The 23288-nt window shown below is 47.7% G+C and overlaps 1 protein-coding gene across 1 annotated transcript in view; it reads right to left on the bottom strand.

The window, feature by feature from the left end:
* GNL2 (G protein nucleolar 2) overlaps positions 1 to 23288 on the bottom strand; it is a 448358-nt gene that overhangs the window by 179108 nt on the left and 245962 nt on the right. Inside the window, exons 8-9 of the mRNA XM_069622651.1 lie at positions 21367 to 21480; positions 4464 to 4592 (exon numbers count right to left, since the gene is read on the bottom strand). Coding sequence (XP_069478752.1) covers positions 4464 to 4592; positions 21367 to 21480 — 243 coding nt within the window. The remainder of the gene's footprint in view (positions 1 to 4463; positions 4593 to 21366; positions 21481 to 23288) is intronic.

The raw sequence follows: 23288 nt of genomic DNA, 5'->3' as shown, positions 1-23288 counted from the left end.
CCACTTCCGGTTGACACTGGTGGCGAAGACATCCACTTGTGGGGTTCCCCAAAGGATGAAGAACTCCAAAAGAAGTTCCTAAACCAGCTCCCATGCGTGAGAGACCGTGCTCTGCCTGCTCAGGGTATCCGCCGCCGCGTTTGTCTCCGGCCAGATAAACTGCCGAGATCGAAACTTCCTGCTGGATGGCCCAGGACCAGAGCCGTATCGCCTCCATGCAAAACGGGAGTGACCCTGCCCCCCCCCCCCCCTTTTTGTTGCATTGGTGCATGGCCACTGTATTGTCCGTCATAACTAGGACATTCTTCCCCCGCACAGACGGCTAGCCTGACAGCCCTCAGCTCTAACAGATTGATGTGGAGTCTGGACTCCGACAGAGACCAACGTCCGCTGGCTGTCAACTCGTTGGCATGAGCTCCACAACCTGTGAGGGATGCATCTGTCACGATCGTCACCTCTGGCCATAGCTGCCAAAATGGCGCTCCCTTCATCAGATTGCCTTCGTCGGCCCACCATAGAAGATCCTGGACGACCGAGGTCGGAATCTGAATGGGATCCGACATCCTGCCGGAGAACTGCGACCACTGCATCTTGAGAGCCCACTGCAGAGATCTCATCCGCAGCGTGGCCTCTGGCACCAGGAAAATGCAGGATGCCATGAGGCTGAGAAACCTCAAGAATTTGAACACCGGGAGACTCTGGGCACATTGAAACTTGTTCACCATCTGCAGAATGTGATGAGCCCTCACCTGGGGAGGGAAACACTGCCCCAGGATGTGTCGAGCACTGCTTTGATGCATTGGAGCTGCTGGGTAGGTGTCAAATGTGGCTTCTTTAAATTGAGGGAGAAGCCCAGCTTGTGAAGGGAGTGGCAGGTGACGGACAGATAATCCAGGGCTTGTTCGGCAGAGCGCACCCTGATCAACCAATCATCCAGGTAGGGGTAGACGTGAATCCCCCCACCCCCCCTTTCCTGAGATACACTGCCACCACTACCATCGGCTTGGTGAAGACCCTCAGCTTTGCCGCAGCTTTGGAGGTCTGCAACCTCTCAAGGCTCTCCTCAGCCTTGCTGCCAAACAGATGAACACCATCAAAGGGCATTTTCAGAAGACGGGATTGCACATCAGGAGCAAACCCAGACTTTGGCAACCACGCAAACCTACGTATCACGGTACTTGCAGCCATGGACCGGCTGACACAGTCTGCTGTGTCCAGATCCGACTGAACGGACACGCACATGGCATCCTTGCAGTCTTGCACGAGGGCTAGAAAACCTTCCCGTTCCTCCCCTTCAGGAATATGCTCAGCCGCCAAAGACGCACATTTCCACAGAGTGTGTGTAAATCTCGCTAAGACACAAGTAGAGTTGGCTGCCTTCAACGCCATACCCCCAGCCAAAAATAGCTTCCTCGCCCAACCATCAAAGCACTTATCGTCCCCATCAGGAGGGATGGTAGGGTACGCACCCTGCTTTGAGGAGGCCGTAGCCGCCTGCATCACCAAACACTCCGGAGTAGGGTGCGTCGATAAGTAGCAGGGGTCACTACTGGATGCGCAGTATTTTTTCGGAAGCGACTTACCTGCCGGTAGACTCTCCGGAGCAGTCCAAGCTGCCGCCGCCCCCCTTCTTTGCAAAGCCATGTGAAACACAAACACCGGGTCATTGGGTGGACCTTGATCCAGGATATCTGTCAAATCATCCTGAGCAAAATAAACAGGTGGAGCAGACCAGCCCAAATATTCTGCCACCCTTTAATGAGATGATAGGAGGAATCCACATGCTCAGGTTGGCCAAACTCCACCTCCGGAGAGTTGTCAAGGCCACTAGCGTCATGCTATGCGAGACTTTGTTCCTCCATCTGACTATGCCCAGACAAAACAGTCATCGGGGACCTCAGGAGGCACAGCCATCTCCTCATCAGACAGTTCCTCAACCTCTGTAATATCCTATAAGGGTTGGAAAAATTCCCATCTAGGATGAGGAACAGAATAGGGCTAAAAACAGGCCTCACAAACTTACTGAGAGCCTTCCTCGGAGGTTCCACACCCCTCAGGGGCACCTCCGGCAAATCCTCCACAAACGGCGTCAAGTGCGCCGAGGGAATCGGCAACTTCGAGGGCGGAGCCCCGAGAGAGCCCCTCGACGGACACAGCGCTAATGGCGTCGACGCCTTCTTCGAAGGCGTCACAGGTTCCGACGGTCTCAATGGCTTCGAGGACTGGGACCTGGATCTGACACGGCTATGCCGATCTCCCTTGTCCGAGCAGGACCTCGACTGCTCCCGATGATCTCGCCAACCACCCGAGCCCGAAGGCGTGCGAGTGGTGGACGGAGCCCGTTCCTTGCCGGCTTCTTTCGAAGGCGCGGATGAAACTGTGCCTTGCGTATGAAAAATGGCCAACATCTGCCAGCGGAAGGAATCCCATTCAGCCGGTGACGAAGACTTGGTGGGACAAGTCAACCGTCTGGCAGAGTCCTCCGACGAGGACTGGGAAGGCGACAGGTGACGGCGCTTCCTAGAATGCCTCGCCTAACTACCTTCAATTTTTTCTTACGTTCCCACAAGGCCTTAGACGTCAGGGACTGGCAATCCTCACAGTCAGTGGTGTGGCTTTTGCCGAGATACCAGAGGCAGATGTCGTGCGGGTCCGTGATGGAAATCTCCGAAACAAGTCAAGCCCGCTCGGGGTAGTACAAGACGAAGACATTGCTTTCGAAGAGAAGAATCGAGAGTGCCGTGATTCCGAATCAAACACATTTGCGGAAAAAACAGAACTGAGGCTATGGGCACCGTGCATCATATATCATCCGTTGATGTCGACCCTCGAGGGACAACAGATCGACGCAGGACGCCCTCTGCCGAAAATTCTCCGAAGCAGCACAGCTGTGGACATTACCTGTCAGATGTGGAATACGTCTGAGGACACAATCACCTCGAAACATGTTTTGCTGCAAAGATTCTAGCAAATTGCATCACGTTGATTGACAGAACTGCCCAATAAGAATGCATACCCTAATTAAATTGGTAGGGACTCATCCGTTGGGCTTTTGTTGAGTGCACACTGCGAAGCGCCCGGAACCAGCAACTCCAGGGCAGAGGTTCTAGCAGTCATATCCCACCTTCGTGCTGGCTCCAGGGAGGGGCAAGGCCAGTCCCGCAGAGGCAGGCGCTAGGCGTGAGGGTGGCTTGAGTCCCAGATGTGACAGATCGTGCCAAGATCAATGATTTCTAGGAAAATAAGGTTCTATTGTGTTTGTGATGCTTGACTTGTATTCTATCCCATTTTGCTAAAACACTGCTTTGTTATACAATTGGCTTGTTATAAAATAAATACAAGTATCACATTTTTGGTTGAGTTTCTTCCAGAGTTAATTGTCTCGCATAGTATTCGAACTTGAGAGGGGAGGGGGGAGGGTTTCATAGTGATTGAAGGGCTGGTCCCAGAAGAGAGTAAACACCCTTCATACAACAGGTTACCTTGAAGTTGAAGAATTTAAGAGACGTCCCTTTTGGATCTTCAATGGGTGGGTTGCTTCGTTGGCCACACCTGTGGATTAGATCTGGTGCTCATCTTACTTTTCCCTGTAATTGGTTTGACTGTAGATGTCTGCACTAGTGAAAAAGAGCACTTATGTGGAAGTGGCCATTTTTCGTAGGTCACTGGAGATCCACTGCAAAGACTATAATTTGATCAGGTAGTTGTGATTTATCAGGGACATTAATGTAATAAATCACTGCAGCTCATTGTATACAGAAAACAATTGTACTACAATAACTAGCTTTAGTTACTTTGTTTACCACTATATCAAGGGATGCACAGGGACGAGACAGGTCTACCACTGCGAGAGCAAATACTTTACAGTATTTTTGGTGCATTTTGAACCCCTTTGCATACTCTTGATGTTACACTATATGTATAAGATTCACCGGTTATAGATAAAATCTGATGCAAAGGCATTGCGGATTCATTTAACTATGTGTAAACATTTAACTGACTTAAGAAATTCCAGATCCCTTAGCAACTACAAAGGTCCCGACCCTAGCTTTAAGATTGGATAAGGTCTGTCCCAAGGCCCTTTACTGCTTTTATATGATTTTAGTATACCCATCTAATTACTTATTTGAATTTCATGCGATTCATGCATCATCCCTATAGCCAAATGTAACAATTTTTCAGTGCATCTGTGTAGTGCCCGCTTTTGTACAATCTGTTAGGCCTAACTGCACCTGCCTCCTTCAAAACAAATCAACCTTCTTTACTCCACTGAGTGAGACCAGACTCCTGGGTTTTGTGACCAATAAAAGAGGTAATGATTATATTTGATGGGCATGCTATATATCCAAGGACATTGTACTGCTGGCATGGCCACATTAACGGCAAGAGGCAGATTTAAGCTAAAGAAGATTTTTACCAATCCTGTATTTTATCTTCAATTGCTATGGTTCTGAATTGTATACCTTGGTTTCGCCTGCAAGGGGCGCCACGTTGCAGACTTTTTTCGACCGCAGTGTGTTGATCACAGAGCTCTTGCCAACGTTTGGATAGCCAATGAAGCCTACGCTGATCTGCTTCTTGTCCGTGTGCAACTGTTGAGAAGAAAAATATGATTGACACATTTAGATCAGGCTGACAGGTGTGAACTTGAAGAGAAATACAGCTGTACAATGTGGTACAGTAAAGCCTTAAAACTGCTCAGATTACTACAACACCAAAAGAAACATTTAGGCTATTCACACATGTTCAATATGCCTTTGCACCACATAGAATTTGACAACTCCCCTTTTCATTAAAGGATGAAGGTTTGGCACACACCTGGTTAGGGAGAATTTATTTCTGTGCCAATTCCCTTTAACCTTTTAGACCCCCAGCTCTTTTGCTGGACTCAGATTTTTACTCCTGAGTGAGAGGGACTTTTTTTCTCATTCTTGTGTTTTTTCTGACTAGGATTTGTGGGTTTCTTACAGTTTAATGGGGTCTGGTAAACTCCATAGGCATCTGTTTTTTGCATTGTGACCGCGCCTTTTATGCAGTGCCGCTGAGAAGTCCCTTGGACTTCTCTAAATGATTAACTACATTTTCTTGGGTGAACTGCTGTTCCGACGAATAGTAGGATGACCCCGGTCTTATTTACCTTTTCTTTTGTGGGTCCAGCACACACCGCCCTAGCTGGAGTGCTAGGGGGTTACATAGTCACTCTTATCCCACTCATGTAACATTCTGTCACACTAACCTACTTTAATGGCTGGTGGCAGTTTTTTTTATTTTTTTACTACCTTGTGCCATGTATCTGCAGGTGAATGGCTCAGTTGCAGTACACCACCCAAGGGTGACAATTTCCTCAAAATGGCCCCAGTCTTCTTTTTTTGCCACTTCTTGCCAGTCTCTTCTGGGATTTTACTCTGAATCAGGTTTGAGTCCTTTGTATTTTCCCTTTGGCGGCCTTCAGCCCTGAAGCCTGCTCAGGCTCCAGTGTCTCTGGAAAGGCAGGCAGTGAGGGAGTGTCCGGAAACTTCCCTGTCCTTTGTCTCTAGGTGTGCCTGAGTGAAACCAGTTCCAATTGGCCAGCTGGTGTTCTGGAGGACAGCCACCCTGCTGGGTGATTGACAGCTTAGGGCTGTGAAAAAATGGGAACTTGCTTAAAAAGGTGATGTTTTTGGGACTAGACTCAGAATCGACCACTGGAGGACAACATCCGGCAAAGAAGACGCGAAACGATGCCAGCAGCACCATCCTGGATGGAAAAGTGGCCGGTGAAGCCCTGCAGCTGTGCCGACCCTTCGTTTGGGAAGACCTGCACAGGAATGACTTCCTCCCTTGGGCTGTTGGGATCAACTAGCCTCAAGACAAACTTCCTTTCGATGCAACCCCTGACTTGCTGCTACTTAAGGCTGCAGAATCCCAATACACTGGGACCACTGACCATCATTGAGTGCATTCTCTTCCGAAGTGCGAATCCGGGCAAAACTTTGTGGGCATCCAGAGGACCCTATAGAAGCAGGAAGTCTTCATCCAGAGTCCCCTCACCAGAGTCCAGGACCAAGGGATCAAATAACTTCTAACCAGAGCTGTTCGTTCTTTGGTGCTGAGAAAAAGGTGCCAAAACCGCAAAGCCATGAATCAAGAAGAATCCATTGCTGCCGAGTACTTCGAGTGCTGCCACAGGAGCCAGCCATACGTCCTCCCATTCATCACCACGACCAAGGACCAGGAACCAGGAACAATGGTCTGCTGCCCTGCAACAAGAAGGCATCCAGCTGGAACAAATTCTTCAGTTCAGAGGTACTGTGGGGCTTGGGACACAAACCTTTTGTCATTTGTGCTGCTTCCTACCTTGGGGAGTGGTATTTTACCATCTTTAGAGTTGACCTCAACTCGCATGCACTGGCCTTTCAGCTTGTGCTTTGTTAGGCAAGATTGTATGCAGTACCCTGTGGGAGACTGCACCAGCCTTGTCCTCTTGGCAATATTTAACACAACCTTTGGCATAAGCAAGTACTACACAAGTTGGAAGAGGGACTGAGCAGCCAGGCTTATGTCAAGAGGGGTCAATGTGAGCTGTAGGGTTTTAACAGATTCACAGTGACAAGTATCCAAATGAACCCTTACAATCAAGGTTTCTTGATAAAAAAATTATTTAACAGTCAGTTTGAACAAGCCTTATTTAGAAGGGAGCAAAAATATGTAACAAAAATATACTTTAAAAAAAACACTGTTTCTTTAAAATCAGTAGATACCAGTTGGGGAGAATTCAGAAATGTGCCAATTCCCTCCACCTTAGAGAACCCCTGCAACTTTGCTGGATTTTGAGAACTTGATTTTTTTTAACCTGGTGAGGACGAGACCCTTTTTCCCCACTCTCTCATGTATCTTTGTGATTTTTTTAACACTGTATCTTTTGGTTATAGAGTCTCAAACTCCATAGGCATCTTTTACATTGTGTCACACAGCACCTTCAGTGCAGTAACACAGGGAAGTCTCAGATTTCCCAAAGGTTTGCATACCTTCTCTTGGTTAAACTACTGTTTCCAAGAGCAGTAAAGTGAAATTGACCTTACTTACATTTGTAACTTTCTAGACCCAGCACACACCATTTTACAATAGGGTGCCGTAGGGGTTACCTAGTATCCCCTTTGTCTAGCTTCTCATGTAACCTTTTTATGTTATCCTCTTCTCACTGAAGGGCTGGTGGCAGCGGTTTCGTTTTAACCGCCATGGTGTGCATTTACCGCGGGCTGAGTTCCCAGCTGCAGTAAAGCACCCAATGGCCCTGGTCGTCTTTTTTCACCATTTCTTTGTGGAAAGGTCCGTCTTGAGATTTACAATGCGTGCTAAACCAAGTTTGGTCCCATTGTTCACTTTGCCTTTGGCGGATTTACGAGTGAAGCCCGCCTCTAGTTCCAGGGTGTCTGGGGTAGGCAGGAGTGAGGGAGGTGCCTGAAACTCCCTGTGCTTAGTCTCCTACGAGACCCAAATGCACTGTGGTGATTGGCCAGCTGACTGACCGGCAAGGACAGCCACCCTGGTGGGTGACTGACAGCTAGGCTGGAGTGAATGGGAGAGTACTGAATAAAAGGCGAGTCTTTTGGCTTGAAGGCAGAGTCGACCACTGGATGAAGGAACCGAAGAGCTTGAAGAGGACGCCTGCTGCAACTCCTGGATCATTCGTTTGCCCGGTGAAGCCCTGCTCCAGTGACGACTTGCCAAGTTTGCATCGACAGGATGACTTCTCCCTTTGAGTTGGTGGGACCAATCAACTCCAAAGTAAGCCACCTGGACACCCATTTCAGAGCTGATTGAATTTCCTCAGAGTTTGCTGCAGGAAACCATATAGCCAGGGAGAAGGACACCCGATTGTGTGCGTTACTCTTAAGGTGTCCTAAAGCTTTTGGAAGATCCTCCGGACTCCCACGAAGCAGGACTGACCAAGCCTGAGCCCCCTCAGCAGTGTGGGACCCCAGAAGCAAGGACAGTTCACCTGGACAGCCAGCAACTGCGCTTATTGCTATAGTGCAAGGAGCTAAAATGCGAAACATCCACTGAAAGTGAAGTTTGCCGGTTGACACTTGACAGTACCAGTGCACGAGTCCCTTGCTCATGTCCCCACAACCGAGCCCCAGGAACAGTGTGATCTGCAGAGCTGCACAGGAACAGGGGTCATCAGCTGCATCTTTTCTTCTTTACCAAGGTACTAAGTCTAAGAGAACTTACCTCTTACTGTAGAAGTGCTAGTAACTTCCACAACTCACAAACCTAATCAGCTTGTGGCCCTAAATTTGATTCTTTTCATCAAAGACTCCCAAGAACTTGTGCAAAGACTTTTCCATTTACTTACCTGAAGTGAAGCATCCTATACAAAGACTTTTGCCTATTGACTTTGCCTTAGCCTATTGAATTGAAAGACTCCTCTAATTGCTATCTGAAAGTATTTGCCCTGCTTATGAATATTTGTAATTTCTTGTGTTCCAAGAACCTTTGCCTTTTACCAACTTTAAGAGCGTTCTGAATGCCAACAATAAAATATGAATGTCCCCAGCACCCTTCCCCAGCACCCTTGTCATTGAAGTCACCTGTGGGTGTAGGTTGTGTCTGCGGGCCATCCCAAAAGGGTCTTGTCCGATTCAGAAACGCATAGTGTACAGTATTGAAGTGTATTTGTATGTTACTAGTATATTGCTCCCTTCTAAAGAAAGCTTTATGGCCGACTGATAAATACATTTATAATTGTTTATGCACAAAACCTTGAGTGTAAGTTTATTTGAATACCTGTAACTGTGAATCTTTGTGTAACTCCACTACAGCTCACATTTCCCCTCTTGAGATAAGCCTGGCTGCTCAACGCGCTACCAAAACTGTGTAGTACAAGCTTATACAAAAGGTTGGGTTGCCTATACCTGTAGCCATAGTTTGTAGTGTTCCCAGAGGGTACTGCATTCAAACTTTGCCTAACACTTGCTCTCTTCTGAAGAAGGCTTATTCTTACTGACTGTTGAATTAATAATTGTTTATTCAAGAAACCTTGAGTTTATTTGAATACTGGTCACTGTGAATCTCTAACTCCCCAAGAGCTCACATTGACCTCTCGAGGTAAGTCTGGCTACTCGACCACACTACCAACCTGTGTAGTACAGACTTATACCCAAGGTTGGGTTCCTATTACCAGGAGGTCAGGGTTGTTGTAGTGTACCCAAAGGGTACTGCATACAAATTTGCCTAACAGTGCTATTTGCTGTCAGATGCGAGGAGCTGAGACACTGAATCGAAGTTTGACCATTGCTGCTGCTTAACTTCCCATTGCAGAGCAGGAGTCCATAGACATCCTCCCGGTTGTCCCCACAACTGAGGCTCAGGAACAGGATCTGCCGAGCTGTACAGGAACAGAAGTAAGCTGGAACCATTTCTTCTAAACAGAGATACTGTAAAGTAGGAGATGATTGAGCATTTATAATGCGCCTACATACAAGTATTTCAAGGCGCGAGACAGGTAACAACTTACCCGTTTCAACAACTTACCTCTTGTTGTGTAGCCTTGCTTGCTCTCAGTTGAGATCTGTCTTGGTTGCCTTGCAGAGTTGCTATTGCTTTGCCCCTCACAAGCCTCCCAGCTTGTGGCCTTTCAAGTGTTCCATCTTCTACAAACTTTTCTGAAAATATTGTGCAAGACTTTTCCCCTACCTGCAAAGACGACCTTCAGCTCCCCTAGACATTGTGCAAGTAACATTGGATGTCCTGCCGCCCTGAGCTAATGTTCTTACCCCTGACTTTGTGCTTTGGCCTTTCACCCAGGAAAGGGTTAATTTTACTGTGCATTGGAAGGTTTCAAATGTACTTACCAGTTTGTGAATTATTTGTTAACCTTTGTTTTATTCTGCTCTTCCATCTTTTACACCAAACCCAGTATGGCTCTAAATGTACCAGTGATAATTCCAGGTCCACAGTGTTCTAGCTATTTAAGCCACCTCAGACTGTAGAAGTGTCCGTGTATCATCCCCAATGTGTATCATCCAATTTAGAGAAACAGAGTGTGTTTTATAAGTGTTACATACGCTCCCTTCTGAAGGTTTATAAACTATTATTTATTTCAGTCAGTTGTATCAAGAAACCTTGAGTGTAAGGGTTCATTTGAATAACTGTTACTGTGAAACTGTCACAACATTACTGCTCACACGGACTCCTCTTGAGATAAACCTGGCTGCTCAGATACACTACCAACCTGTGTAGTTCAGACTTCTACCAAAGGTTGGGCCGACCCCTATTGCCAGATCATCAGGATTGCTGTGGTGCACCCAAAGGGTACTGCACACAATCTTGCCCAACAGTGGGTAATACAGCCGGAGAGCCATCTAGAAATGGAAGCCTTGAACAGGGCCTTCTCATGGTTCACAGAACCAAAGTCGACAAACAGCTGAGAAGTTTTCCAGAAACTTTGTGCGGGCCACATAAAACTTCAGCGCTCTAGCCACATCCAGCAAGTGCAAATTCCTTTCAGCCAGCGATGAAGGCGTGGGAAAAAACAAAGATAACACCAAGGGCTTGTTTAGATGAAATTCCGACGGCACCTTGGGCACAAACGAGGGATGAGTCTGCAACACCACCCTCAACTCGTGGAAAGTACGTACGGTGGATTACAGTTTATGGCCAGGATCTCACCCACTGGCTGTGCAGAGGTGATGGCCACAAGAAAAGCGGTCTTCCACGACAGAAGCATAAGCAGAGCTGAATGCATAGGCTCGAATGGAGCCCCCATGAGCCTGGTCAGCACCACATTAAGTTCCCATGGCAGGGCCGGAGCTTTCACCGGCGGAAATGAGCGGAACAGTCCTTTGACGAACTCCTTCACCAGACGGTTCAACCATAAAGAAGACCGTCCTGGAGATCTGGTGTAGCCGCCAGATGTACCTTAATGGAGGCATGAGTCAGTCCCGATTTGGCCAATGTCAATATGGAAGTACTTGTGGAGCTGTAACCCACAAGGGGTTAATCTTCTGAGACCGGCACCAAATTGCTTCCTTTTGTGTCCGTAGCATTTCAGAGTAGACTATTTTCTAGCCTTGGCGAGAACTTCCTTGCAGTCTGCCGGGAGATAGCCACAGAATCCTAGCGCAGCAGGACCAGGCCTTAAGGTTCAGAGACCCTGGATCGTGGCGAAGAATGGCACCTCCTTCCCTGGCAAGAAGATCGGCGACTACTGGCAGCTTGACTGGTGGGGATGCCGACATGCTGAGAAGGTTCAGGTACCAGATCTGCCTCCGCCACGCTGGTGCGACAAGGATCATTTGGCACCGGCACCATGTGACTGGACTGATGACTCGAAATGACGGCAACGGAGGGAATGCATACAGAAAGAGGCCTTCCCAAGGGAATGAGAATGCGTCCCCCATTCTCCCCTTCTTGCGAAACCTGCTGGCAAACCTCCGGCACTTGGTGTTCGTCACCGTCACAAATAAGTCAATCTGTTTGCCCCATTTAACAAAAAAGTCCTTCAATAGGTCCTGCCGAAGTTTCCACTCGTGGCAAGAGCGAAGCTCCTTGCTCAGAGAGTCAGCAACCGTGTTCTTTATTCCTGTCAGATTAAAAGGAATGAGGAACATCCCTGGCCATGTCCCAGTGCCCGAAGTCCTGCGCCTCTTTGGAGAGCGCTGGGGATCTGGTGCCCCGAACCCCCAGTTTCCTGATGTAAAAGATTGTGGTGGTACTGTCTGAAGACCTGCACCACTTTGCCCTTGAGGCACGGCAAGAACGATTTGAGGGCCCACAACACTGCCCGCAGCTCCAGAACGTTGATGTGCAACGTCTTCTCCCCTGGCAGCCACAGGCCTCTGGCATGAAGACTTCCCTTGAATGATGGGAAGCCCACACCGAAAGCGTCCATTGTGACCGTCTCCTGGTGAGGCCTGGAAATCCTTGCCTCCGGTCAGATGAGAACACACGCCCCACCACCTTATCGCTAAACGGAACCCCTCATCGAGGGCGATCCGGTCTTGGAAACTTCCGGACACTTGGACCCAAAGGGCATCGAGGAACTCCTGCAGAGGGTGCATCCGTAACCTGCAGAGTCGGATGAGGGAAATGCAGGACATGCCGAGCAGAGACTTGATGGCCCTCACAGTGGCAATCTTTAGTGCTAGCAGCTGCTGCACCTAGCCCAGGATGGCTGCTATCCTCTCTTCCGACGGTGACGCCAGGCATGCCACTGTGTTGAGTCGGGAACCGAGGAGCAGCGCATCCTGTGATGGGGTCAAGCAGGACTTTGCATAATTCACTGAGAAGGCGGACGGTCCTCGCCGTGTGGTTGACGGCGATTTCTCTTGATCTAGCCTGGTTGAGTCAGTCGTCCAAGTAAGGGTAGACGTGAATCCATTGTAGCCGTAGGTGGGCCGCAAAAGGTGCCAAGCACTTGAAGACTTGGTGCCGACTTCAGTTCGAAGGGAAGGGCCTTGAACTGGTAGTGCTTCCCTTAAACGACAAAGCGCAGAAACGAGGTGTCCTTTGTGAATGGGGATGTGGAAGTACAATCTTCAAGGTCCAACGATGACAGAAAGTCTCCCTCTTCCAGCTGTCTGAGCACGTGTTGAAGAGTGACCATTCAGCACTTCTGGGATGTATTTGTTCAGTCGTTGCAGGTCAAGGATGGGCCTCCAGCCCCTGGTCTTCCTTCGTACAAGGAAGTACCTTGCGTTAACTCCAGAGCCCCGAACCCAACTCTATCACCCCTTTCCTTAACATGGCCCGAACCTCCAACAGCTGAGGGACGTGGTTTTCCTGCCAGGCCACCGGTGGTATTTGGGGACACTTCAGTTGAAACTCCAGGGTGTGCCTGGGTGCTGGATGCTCTCGCCCACAATGGTCGGTGGAGATAGTTTTCCAAACGCTGACTAAGTTCGCCAGCCGGTCTACCACCGGGGTGCACAGCTGGGTCGTACGTTGGTGGTAAGGGCAACCTTGTCCTCATCTCCGTACACAAGGCCTGGATCGCCATCAAGATCGCCCCAGAGTTGTCTTGTGGCCCAGGGACAGCTGCGACGGTTGGAGAGTGGAATCCTCTGCCTCCACGGGACCCTCGTCGGCGCCACCGTCCCTTTCCTTGTCCATCTCTACGGGATCCCTCCTGTGGGAGGGGACTTCCTCAGACCTCTTGTCCCGGATATTCACGACTTCAGCCAGCTCCTCTTCAGAGGCTGTATCCGTGTCCGTGATGGCCACCGGCCACCCCCCCCCCCCCCTTTTCCCACCAGGTTTTCACAGGGGTCTTATCAATGGGCTGAAAAGAGGATTCCCTCTGCGGTGGCAGGGAAACTCCAGGCCCCGAGGTCGCCTCCACTGGGGTAGCCTCCAAAGGCTTTGCTAGGGCCGCCACGACTCCCTCGATAGAGGCCTTAATGGGTGAATCAAGGCCTTCCCGACCTTGGAGGCCTTCACCTTGGGGGGAGGGTCACTGCCTCGCTCCCCCCTCAGCTGTCATCGGGATCGACCGGGACTTCTCCCGAAGCTTACTCGGGTTCTCCGCTTTCCTTTTCCCCCCCGAGCCAGAACGTTGGCTCAGGGTTGATGGCGTCGGTGAAATTACGCCCTGCCTGGCAGCCGAGGAGCCCGACCGTTCGGCGCTCCCGGTGCTTTGCCTTTTGTTGGGCCCTCGTCGCTGGAGCGCCCTCAAAGATCTTAGAAGACCGCTCAGACTTCTTTTTCTCACCCGCTGCTGGGCTCTTCCCCTCCAGCCAGCTGGTGAGGTGGGCACGGCGATCCTTCATCGTTCGCTCGGACATGTTCTTGCAAAACGCAGTCCTTCTCCACGTGTGTTTTGTCTTCATGAAGGCAGTAGAGACATCGAGCATGTTCATCCTCCTTGAAGACATTCTGCAGTCCACATCCAGGGTAGCTCCTGAAGAGCTTGGGTCCAGGCGTCTGGTTTCCTTTTTACTGGGCCATGTCCACGCGGGGTAGGTCTCAAAGATCTTCCGGCAGCCTCCGAGAAGCAGAACGAAAAGTTGCTTTTGAGGGGCGTAGAAAAAATGTGAAATGGGTCCCCGTTGATCGGAAGTAGAAACTATGGAGCGTGAGGCTCGATTGACCGAAAAATTAGATGAAATCTCTGAAAATTTGCAAAACGCAGTAAAGCTCGAGAGCTAATGCACGAGGACTCCCAACACTTGAACGTGCGGTAACAATATGAGGATGGCTGCCAGGGGAGAGGTTTCGGGAGAGAGCAGTCATTGGCTGGGGGCAGTATAACCCAGAGACCAGTGATTGGTTACTACCAAGAAAGACAGATCAGAAACGAAACGGATACTGATTTTTTCTTTACCGAGGATTCCCAGCCTGATGATGGGGAGTATTCATGAGCATGTGAATCCATGCCAGACCCCATGCTGGAGAAAGTTAAATTGACTTTACTAGTCTTTTTAAATTTACAGAACCAGCACACCCTATCTTCCTATAGAGTACTGGAGGGGTTACCTAGCTTCCTCAGTCTAAGCACTCATGTAACAGTCAAATGTTACCCTTTCCCACTTGAAATGGCTGGTGGCAGTTTTAAACAAACTACCATGATTTTTCCCGACCGCGAACACCAGTAGCTAAAAAAACCAGTCAGCCAGGTTTTCAAATATGGCACCCAAGACCTCAGTCAACTTTTTTCGCCATTTCATTTTGGAAAGGTCCTTCTTGTGTTTGTCTCTGCGGGCCAAACCAGGTTTGGTCCCTTTGTTCGTTGGCCTTTGGGGGGCTTCTGCTGAAGCCCTCGTCTGGCGCCCGAGTGTCTGGGGTGGACAGGATGTGAGGAGGTGCCCGAAACTCCCTGTGCTTAATCTCCTAGGATAACTGAATACACTCTGGTGTGATTGGCCGCTGGCTGTCCGGCAAGGACAGCCATCCTACTGTGTGAGTGACAGCCAGGATGGAATGAATGGGGAAAACTGTTTAAAAGCAGATCTCTGGGACTTGGAAAGCAGAGTCGACCACTGGAACGAAAGAACCGAAGACCGAGCTGAAGTAAGACGACTGCTGCAACTCCTGGTCCACCTGTGAAGCCCTGCTGCAGGTCCAAATTGCCTGAAACTCCATTGAGAGAGAAGCCCTTGAAGGTTAACTTCTTTTGAGTTTGGTGGGAACAACCAACTCGTAAGCCACCTGGACACCGTCCCCAACCTGGTCGAATTATTTTCAGAGTGCTGTTGAAAACAGGATAGCCAGTGGTAATGAAACCACCTTGTGGACTTTAAGGTACTCACCTTAAACCAACGTTTTGCCAAGCTTGTGGCGTCTTTCCCGACAACCTCCTGATGTCGTCCTTGTCCCCACGACTGAAGCTCAGGAACAGCGAAATCTGCAGGAACTGCCAGGAACAACTGCCTCAGCTACAGCTTTTCTTCACTTACAAGGTACTGTGTAAGTGCGGTGCAGAACTCCGTTCGGCCGCGGTGAAAGTTTAGGAAACTTTCCAGACTTTGAAGGCTTGTCCTTCCCTAAACCAACAGCCAACTTTTCATCTGACCAAATTCTTCCAAGATCCGTGGCAAAGACTTAACCGTTTACTACCAGAACGGTGCTCTCCTATACAAGACTCTGAACCATTGACTTTGGCCCAGGACTATTGAATTGAATTGCTGGTTGTAGGGAACTGAAACCTTTTGCCCTGCCAATGAATGTATGTGTGCTGTTGATTCTTATAACCTTGTCTTTTTACCCCTTTTTAAAGTAACTAAAGTGCCATTTTGCTCCCACTTCAGGGGAGCTGAACTTGTTCAGAAACTGATTGGTTGTGTATTGTAGTATATTAGATTGTGATATTGAGCTGATCTTACTAGTGGGATGTTTTCCAAATGACTGTAAATAAATGTATATTCTTTTACCAAGAAACCTTGATTAAGCGTTTGTTTGAATCACTGCATTTGTTGGTCCTTTGTGTAACCTGTTGTACTGCTCACTTTACTCTTGAGATAAGTCTGGCTGCTCAGCCACTGCTACCACATTACTGTGTAGTACAGGCTTGTACCAAAAGGTGAAATTACACTTACACTTGTAGTCTTAATTGTGTGTAGTGTTCCCAAAGGGTACTGCATATGATTCTGCCTAACACAGTGTCAGGCTGTCAGTTCAACATTGTCTCTGACCATGTACCTTTTATCTTCACCAGTCTAGTGTATGTGATGTATTGTCCCTGGTATAATCCTGTGTCTTCCACCAGTTTATCAAACTCTATAACGCTAAGTTACCAAGGTTTCCCAGCCTGAAGATGGGAACTATTCACAGCATGTGAATTCACGAAAGATCCAATGCTGGAGAAAGTTAATCGTCCATGTAAACGTCCCACAAACCGCAATCGGCACAAAGCTTGAAAAGGGAAGGGGAATCCTTTGTCCGACATGACCCACGCAATGAAGGAAAGCAATTTGACATAATCCACCCTTGAGGGGCTCTGAACAATCTGAAAAGCGGGTCTGTTAATTGGAAGGAAGGAGCACACTGACTCGATTGACCGAAAAATAAAATAACTACCAAAAAAACTAAATACGCAGTCAAAGCAAGAGGACTCCCAACATTTGAACGTGCTGTAACAATCTGAAGATAGCTGCGTGAGGAGGGGCTTAGGTAGAGGGCAGTCATAGGGTGGTGTGGGGGGGCTGGTGTATGACCCAGAGCTCAGTGATTCGTTGTTAGGAGAAAGACAGTTCAGAGGATTCCCAGCCTGATGACGGGGAATATTCATGAGCATGTGAATCCATGTCAGAACCCATGCTGGAGAACAGTAGTTTACCTAAGAGAAGGTATTTAAACCTTAAGAGAAATCCAAAGGACTTTTCTGACACTGCACCAACGGTGCTGGGTGTCACAATACAAAAGGTGATGCCTATGGAGTTTGTTAGACTCCAAAACCAAAATAAACAGAGCCTAAATCAGATAAAAATAAATGGAGAGTGAGAAATCGGTCTCACTCACTACAGGGTAGAAATTACAAGTCATAAAGTCCAGCAAAAGAGCTGGGGGGTCTCTAAGGTAGAAGGGAATTAGAACAGAAATTATACTTCTCCTGAACAAGGAGAAGTGTTGCGTAATCTCCCACAGGGTTACTACATCAATTCTTGCCTAACACTCTCCACATGTGGTGTTCTCCAGGATTCCAACCTCTCACCCACACCTCTTTGGCCCACCTCCTCTCCGAGGCCAAAAACTTGGGATCATCTTTGACTCCTCTCTCCTGCTCTCCTCACATCACAGACATCTCAAAGAAGTCCCACTACCAGCTGCACCACCTCGCAGGTATTCTTCCTTTTCTCACTTTCCCCCAGAAGCTCAATGTCTCCAGATCCCTGGTTCTCTTTAGGCTGGCCTACTGCAACAGCCTCCTTTTCAACCTGCCAGACTCTACTCTCTGCCCTCTACAACTAATACAGAACAGGACTGCCAGACTTGTCCTTGGCCTCAAACCCAGGGACTGCATCTCTCCAACCCCGAAATATCTCCACTGGCTGCAAGGGTCAAGTTCAAGACCCTTTGGCACTGTCCACAAGGCTGTCTGGGGCCTGCACTACATCAAACTCTCTTCCTAAACATCTTCCTTCTCGAGCCCTTTGCTCAGCTACCTCCAACTCTATGATGCTTAGAAGTTATCCAGGCAGAGAGTGCAAGGTAGATTTTCCTCCTCTGCAGGGGCCTCCCTGCCCCTCTCAAACTAGAGCAGGACCCCCTTAGGTTCTGGAAGCAGCCCAAGACCCTCTTCGCTTCGGCTTTTTCTCCTTTGCTGACCCACAGTCTGCTGCGCTGACTGGTCGCCCATTTACCCTCTGACCCCAATGGGCACTGTTCGGCAAGAATTGCTGTAGTAACCCTGTGGGAGATTCCACAACCCTTGTCCTTTTGGTATTCGGTAACCAGCCTATTGGTATAGATCTGTACTACACAAGTTGGTAGTGCGACTGAGTAGCCATGCCTATCTCAAGAGGGGTAAATGAATTGTAGAGCTGTAGCATCGACATCTACCAATACAATTATCCAAATGACACACCCAAGGTTTTCTAGTAAAAAGGTATTGAACGTGAGTTTGAAATAAGCATTCTTTAAAAAAAGGGCAATGTGCAACAATAAAAATCTTTCTCACAATCAAGTCAAGTAGGTAGATACTCTTCAGAGATGCTTCATGCACACTTCCTACACCATGGGGTGACTTTACTAACTAGGACAATTATGGCATTATCACTTTTGTACTTGGTAAAATTCTGAGGTTGGCAGAAAGGAAAGGTTAAAAAGGAAGGGGAAAAGGTTAAACTGCTTCTCAGAAGACGTGAACACCGTTTAAATCTCCCAATGAAGTCTAGATTAAAACCTTTTCCCAGCAATATTAGTAAAAACCAATGGATCACATTTGACAGACCGTAAGAACCAAAGTCAATGGAATAGAGTCTGCAGGGAGCCAGGACAACCAAAGTCAATTGGAGCAAAGACTATGGAGCTGAGGCACTTCATAGATAAAGTCTTGCAGAAAGTTGCAGAGTCTGTTGTAGAAAATCAGTGTTGGGCCACAAGCTGTTACACTTGTGACAGTTAAAATCAACTGTAGCAAACACAGCTACTGCAAGTCTCAACTGAGAAGAGCAAGATACAGACAAAGAGGTAAGTACCCCCAAGTGACAACAGTACCTTTGGTTAGAAGAGGGTCAAGCTGGCTCCCGTCTGGTTGCAGTGATGCAGATCCTGTGTTCCTGGGCCTCGGTTGCAGAGAAAAGAGGGAAGACGTCTAGAGACTCCTGCTGCAGCAATTCGATGGTCGGCGGCAGCTACGGGCTCTTTTCAGATCAGCGGCACTTCGCAGTTTCAGTGCTCAATAAATACCACCACAGCGGATCTTGGACACTGGTTGGGCTTCCTTCACTCCTCGAGTCAAGCACTCTGGTGAGGTGACAAGCTTGGATCGTCCTGCTTCGGGAGGGTCCTCAGGAGACTCCTGGAGCTTTTGGCAAGCTTACAGATTTTGCACTGAACTATTGATTTCCAGACCCCTGGCACTCGGTTCCAGCAAAGTAATACAGCTAGTTGGGGGAAGGTCTTCCAGCAAAGTGTGTCTCGGGGTTAGTTGGTCCCACTAACCCAAGGGAAGATGTTGTTCTGTCCAGAACTTCTTTTGTCGATCAGAAAAAGGAGTCCGCACAGCAGCAGGGCTTCACCGGGCAGTTCAACAGTCCAGGAGGATGCAGCAAGCTTTGCTCACTGTTTTTTTCATCGGGATGTCCTTCCCAGTGGTCGACTGTCTTCAGTCCAAGAAGCCTCACCTTTTAAGCAGGTTTCTCCCATTCATGCACAGCCTAGCTGTCACTCACAGCAGGGTGCTTGTCCTGCAAGGACAACCAGCCAATCAGGACGGGGTGCATTCAGGCAACCATGGAGACAAAGGACAGGGAGTCTCGGGAACCTCCCTCACTTCCTGCCTTTCCAGACACTGCAGCCAGGAGGCAGGTTTCAGTACTGAAGCCCCCCAAAAACAAAACGAACAAAAGGGCTCAAGCCTGGATTTGTGCGCAGAGTAAAACCCAAGAAAGACTTCCAACAGAAAATGGTGCAAATAAATCAAATAAAAATAGACCAGTGCCAGATGAGAATTCAACCCGCTGTAAAAAAGCACAATGGTAGGAAAATTAAACCACTGCCACAAGCCATTTAAGTATGGAGGGTAACAAAATGTTTTACATTAATAAGTAGGAAAAGGGGCTACTAAGTAACCCCCCCAGCACTCCACATAAGATAGGGTGTGCTGGACCTACAAAGGGAGAAGGTTAAGTAAAGTCAATTTCACTTACCTATTCTTGGGAACTGTAGTTCACCCAAGAAAAGGTATTTAAACCTTATGGGAAATCTGAAGGATTTCTCTGTGACACTGCAATGAGGGTGCCATGTGTCACCATACAAAAAGTAGATGCCTATGGAGTGTCAGACTCCAAAAACAAAAGGAACCATAAAACCCAAATTCGATCAAAAGACATGAGCGAGTGAGAAAAAGGACACTCGCTCCAGGGTTAAAATTAAAAAGTCCTAAAGTCCAGCAAAAGAGCTGGGGGTCTCTAAGGTTGAAGGGAATTAGCACAGAAATGAGAATTCTCCCTAACAGGCACCAGGCTCTTGCACGACCTGCACGCACCTGCACTGTCTCCGGGCCTCTGGGCACTTAGGGGTTGTCCGTTACCCTACAGTCCCACCCCCACACCGCACTACCCCTGAGCTGGCTCCCCCGGCTGCACTTAGTCAGAGCCAGCGCTGCCCTGACCGCACTCCCTCTCCCCTTTCCCTCACCCTGGCACTTGCATGATCTGAATGAAACAAGGCCTAGTAAGATGGTGTCTCGTCCCCCTATGTCTCCCCACCTTATCTTGTCGCGCCTAGGAACACTTGTGTACAGGTGGGTTATAAATATCATGTGTTGCTTTCCAACTTAACTCCCTTGCTACTGAATAACTCAGGTACTGCACTTGTGATCTTCATTATGCCCTTCTTAAAAAGGGGAGGGCCAGAGGAGCTGCCATTTACAATTGCATTGGAAGTCTATACAGTTTTGACACCACTGCCAAATCCACTTGAACATATCCTTATATCCTCATCCCCAAACATAAAACTAGCCTGAAGCATCGGTTATAAAAGATGCTTTTCCAAATATGACCAACAGTGCAGGTGGGTTAAGTTGAACCTCTATTCTGCTGCACTGCAGTCTATTCAGAAATGCTAAACTGGTGAAGTTAGTAATGTCCCAACTCTAAGAAGCATACACCATGGTCTACAAAGCAGTCTTAAAGAGGAACTTTGTTACATCACAAAAATTCGGCACGAGGTTAGACTAAGAAGAGTGAAATTTAGTGTACAATTCAAATTCATTTCAATATTGATTTATACTAAAATCTAATCCATCGTGTTGTTACTATTTAGTTGTGTTCCGATTTATTGGTTTCATGGAAAACTCACTTCCTAACAAGCATTTGGAAACCATTTTTCTTCATGCCAATACAAGGGGTAGCATCATTTCACCTTGGTTTAAAGTGAAGTGATGATCCTTGGAAAGGTAAATACAACCATCAATGTATGCACAAAGAGCACCAACAGACCAAGCATATTAAGAAAATCAAGAAACAGCACCATCAAAAAATGATCACAGATTAGGTTAAAAAAAAAGTCAGGTTTGAACTCATAACATCCATCTTAAAAGGAATGGCAAGACAAGAAAATACAAGCCCCATTGTGCCATTGATAACTTAAGTCTGCTGGAGCATGAGAGGTTGTCACTGACATACACCCCACTCCCTCCAGCCATTCACTATTGCTATGGACCTAAACCAGTGAAAATGTCAGAGTAAAAGATTAAGGGGCAGCGAAAGGGCTGCAGCCTACCTTTCCAAACTGTCGTAGAAGCTGGATGAATGCTCCTTTGCCAAAGGGATTGGTGAGACTTGCATGAAAGGCCAATGTCGGGTAGTCGTGAGAGAGGATTGCAACCCAGCGTTTCTGAAAAAGAAAATACACATGTGGGATACAAATAAATATTCAAAGTACAGCACCAGAGTGCAAGAGAGACAATTTGTTGAAACATCTGTATTGAAGAAATAACAAAGTATGGACAACAGTGAACACAAGGATTACAACAGTACATATTTTTTAATGTACATATTTATGTAATTGCTGGTGTACATTTTAAAAGAGAATAGACAGCGAGGAAGTGAGAACCGTGAAAGAGTAAATGACAATGTAGGACAGACAGGTGGTGGGAGATAGACCTAGCTAGATCCGAAAAAGTGAGGGAGAAAACAAAAAAAGTTACACAAAACAGCATGTCTTGACACGGGAATGTGGACATATTCATTAATTCATTCAGTCTTTGTTCTAGCACATTTCAACATAATTATGGTTCCAACGCACTTTTGGTTGATTACCCTCAGAGGGACTGGAGTGCAAAATGAGAGAATTTGGGAGGTGCTTTTATGCGTGTGTGCATTTCAGCCATTAAAGTTATGCAAGGGTGACCAAGAACCTGGTAGCCACTCGTGTCTAAGTGCAGTGTGTGTGGGCACAGCTAAGGTATACAATGGACTAAAAAGGAGGGGGGGGGGGTTGTATTTAAGGAGATTTGTGTATTTTCCTGGCTTCCAGCACACATGCCCTGCACTAGCCCTCAGAAATTAGTGCTAATGCAGGAACATAAAAATATTTTTCTTACCCGAGAAGGCAGGAAGAAGGTCAACCAACAAAATGGGCTAAAGAACAAGCACAAAACGTACAGAATGGCCATGTTGAGACACTGGCCACAGGAAGTAGCCAAGTGCGTTGGGGAGAAAACTCAGAAATGTGTCTAATTCCTCTCTACCTTAGAGAACCCCAGCACTTTGCTGGACTCTGGGACTTATTGATTTTTAACCTGCCTGGAGAGAGAGAAAGAAAGAGAAAGAAAGAGAAAGAAAGAGAAAGAAAAAAGAAAGAAAGAGAAAGAGAAAGAAAAAGCTTTTTCCCACTCACATGTAGTTTTCTGCGATTTAAACTCAGTTTCTTTTGGTTATGAAGTCTGAAACTCCATAGGCATCATATTTTTACATTGTGACACATAGCACCTTCAGTGCAGTGCCACAGGGAAGTATTTCAGCTTCCCAAAGGTTAAAATGCCTTCTCTTGGATAAACTACTGTTACCAAGAACAGTAAAGTGAAATTGACTACTTACATTTGTAACTTTCTAGACCCAGCACACACTATCTTACAATAGGGTGCTGTAGGGGTTACTTAGTATCCCCTTTGTCTAGTTTTGCATGTAACATTTTTATGTTACCCTTTCTACAATTAATGGCTGGTGGCAGTGGTTTACTTTTAAAAACCATTGGGAGTTTTTTACCGCAGGCTGCATTCGTAGCTGCAGTAAAGCATCCATGGGTGCCCATTCTGTCCAAATGGCCCTGGTCGTCTTTATTCGCTATTTCTTGTTGGAACGGTCCTTCTAAAGATTTACTCTGGCGCCAAACTCGGTTTGGTCCCTTTGTTAGTTTGTGTCTCCGGCGGGATTCACGAATGAAGCCCAACTCTGGCTCCAGTATGTCAGGAAGTGAGGGAGGTGCCCGAAACTCCCTGTGCTTAACCCCCTTGGTTACAGCAAAGCACACAAAAGGTGACTGGCCGTCTGGTTGTCCGAAGGAATCTGAAGAACTTTGAAGAGATGCCTGCTGCAACTCCTGGACCGATGGTTTGCCTAGTGAAGCCCTGCTGCTGTGCTGAAGCTCTGAATTCGCCTCAACTAGAGAAGCCCTGCAAGGACGACTTCTCCCCTTGAGTT

The sequence above is a fragment of the Ambystoma mexicanum genome, chromosome 11 (assembly GCF_040938575.1).
Source record: "Ambystoma mexicanum isolate Mex_15411 chromosome 11, UKY_AmexF1_1, whole genome shotgun sequence".
Lineage (NCBI taxonomy): Eukaryota > Metazoa > Chordata > Amphibia > Caudata > Ambystomatidae > Ambystoma > Ambystoma mexicanum.
The sequence above is the reverse complement of the archived record's forward strand: the minus strand, read 5'-3'. Positions and strand labels throughout refer to the sequence as shown.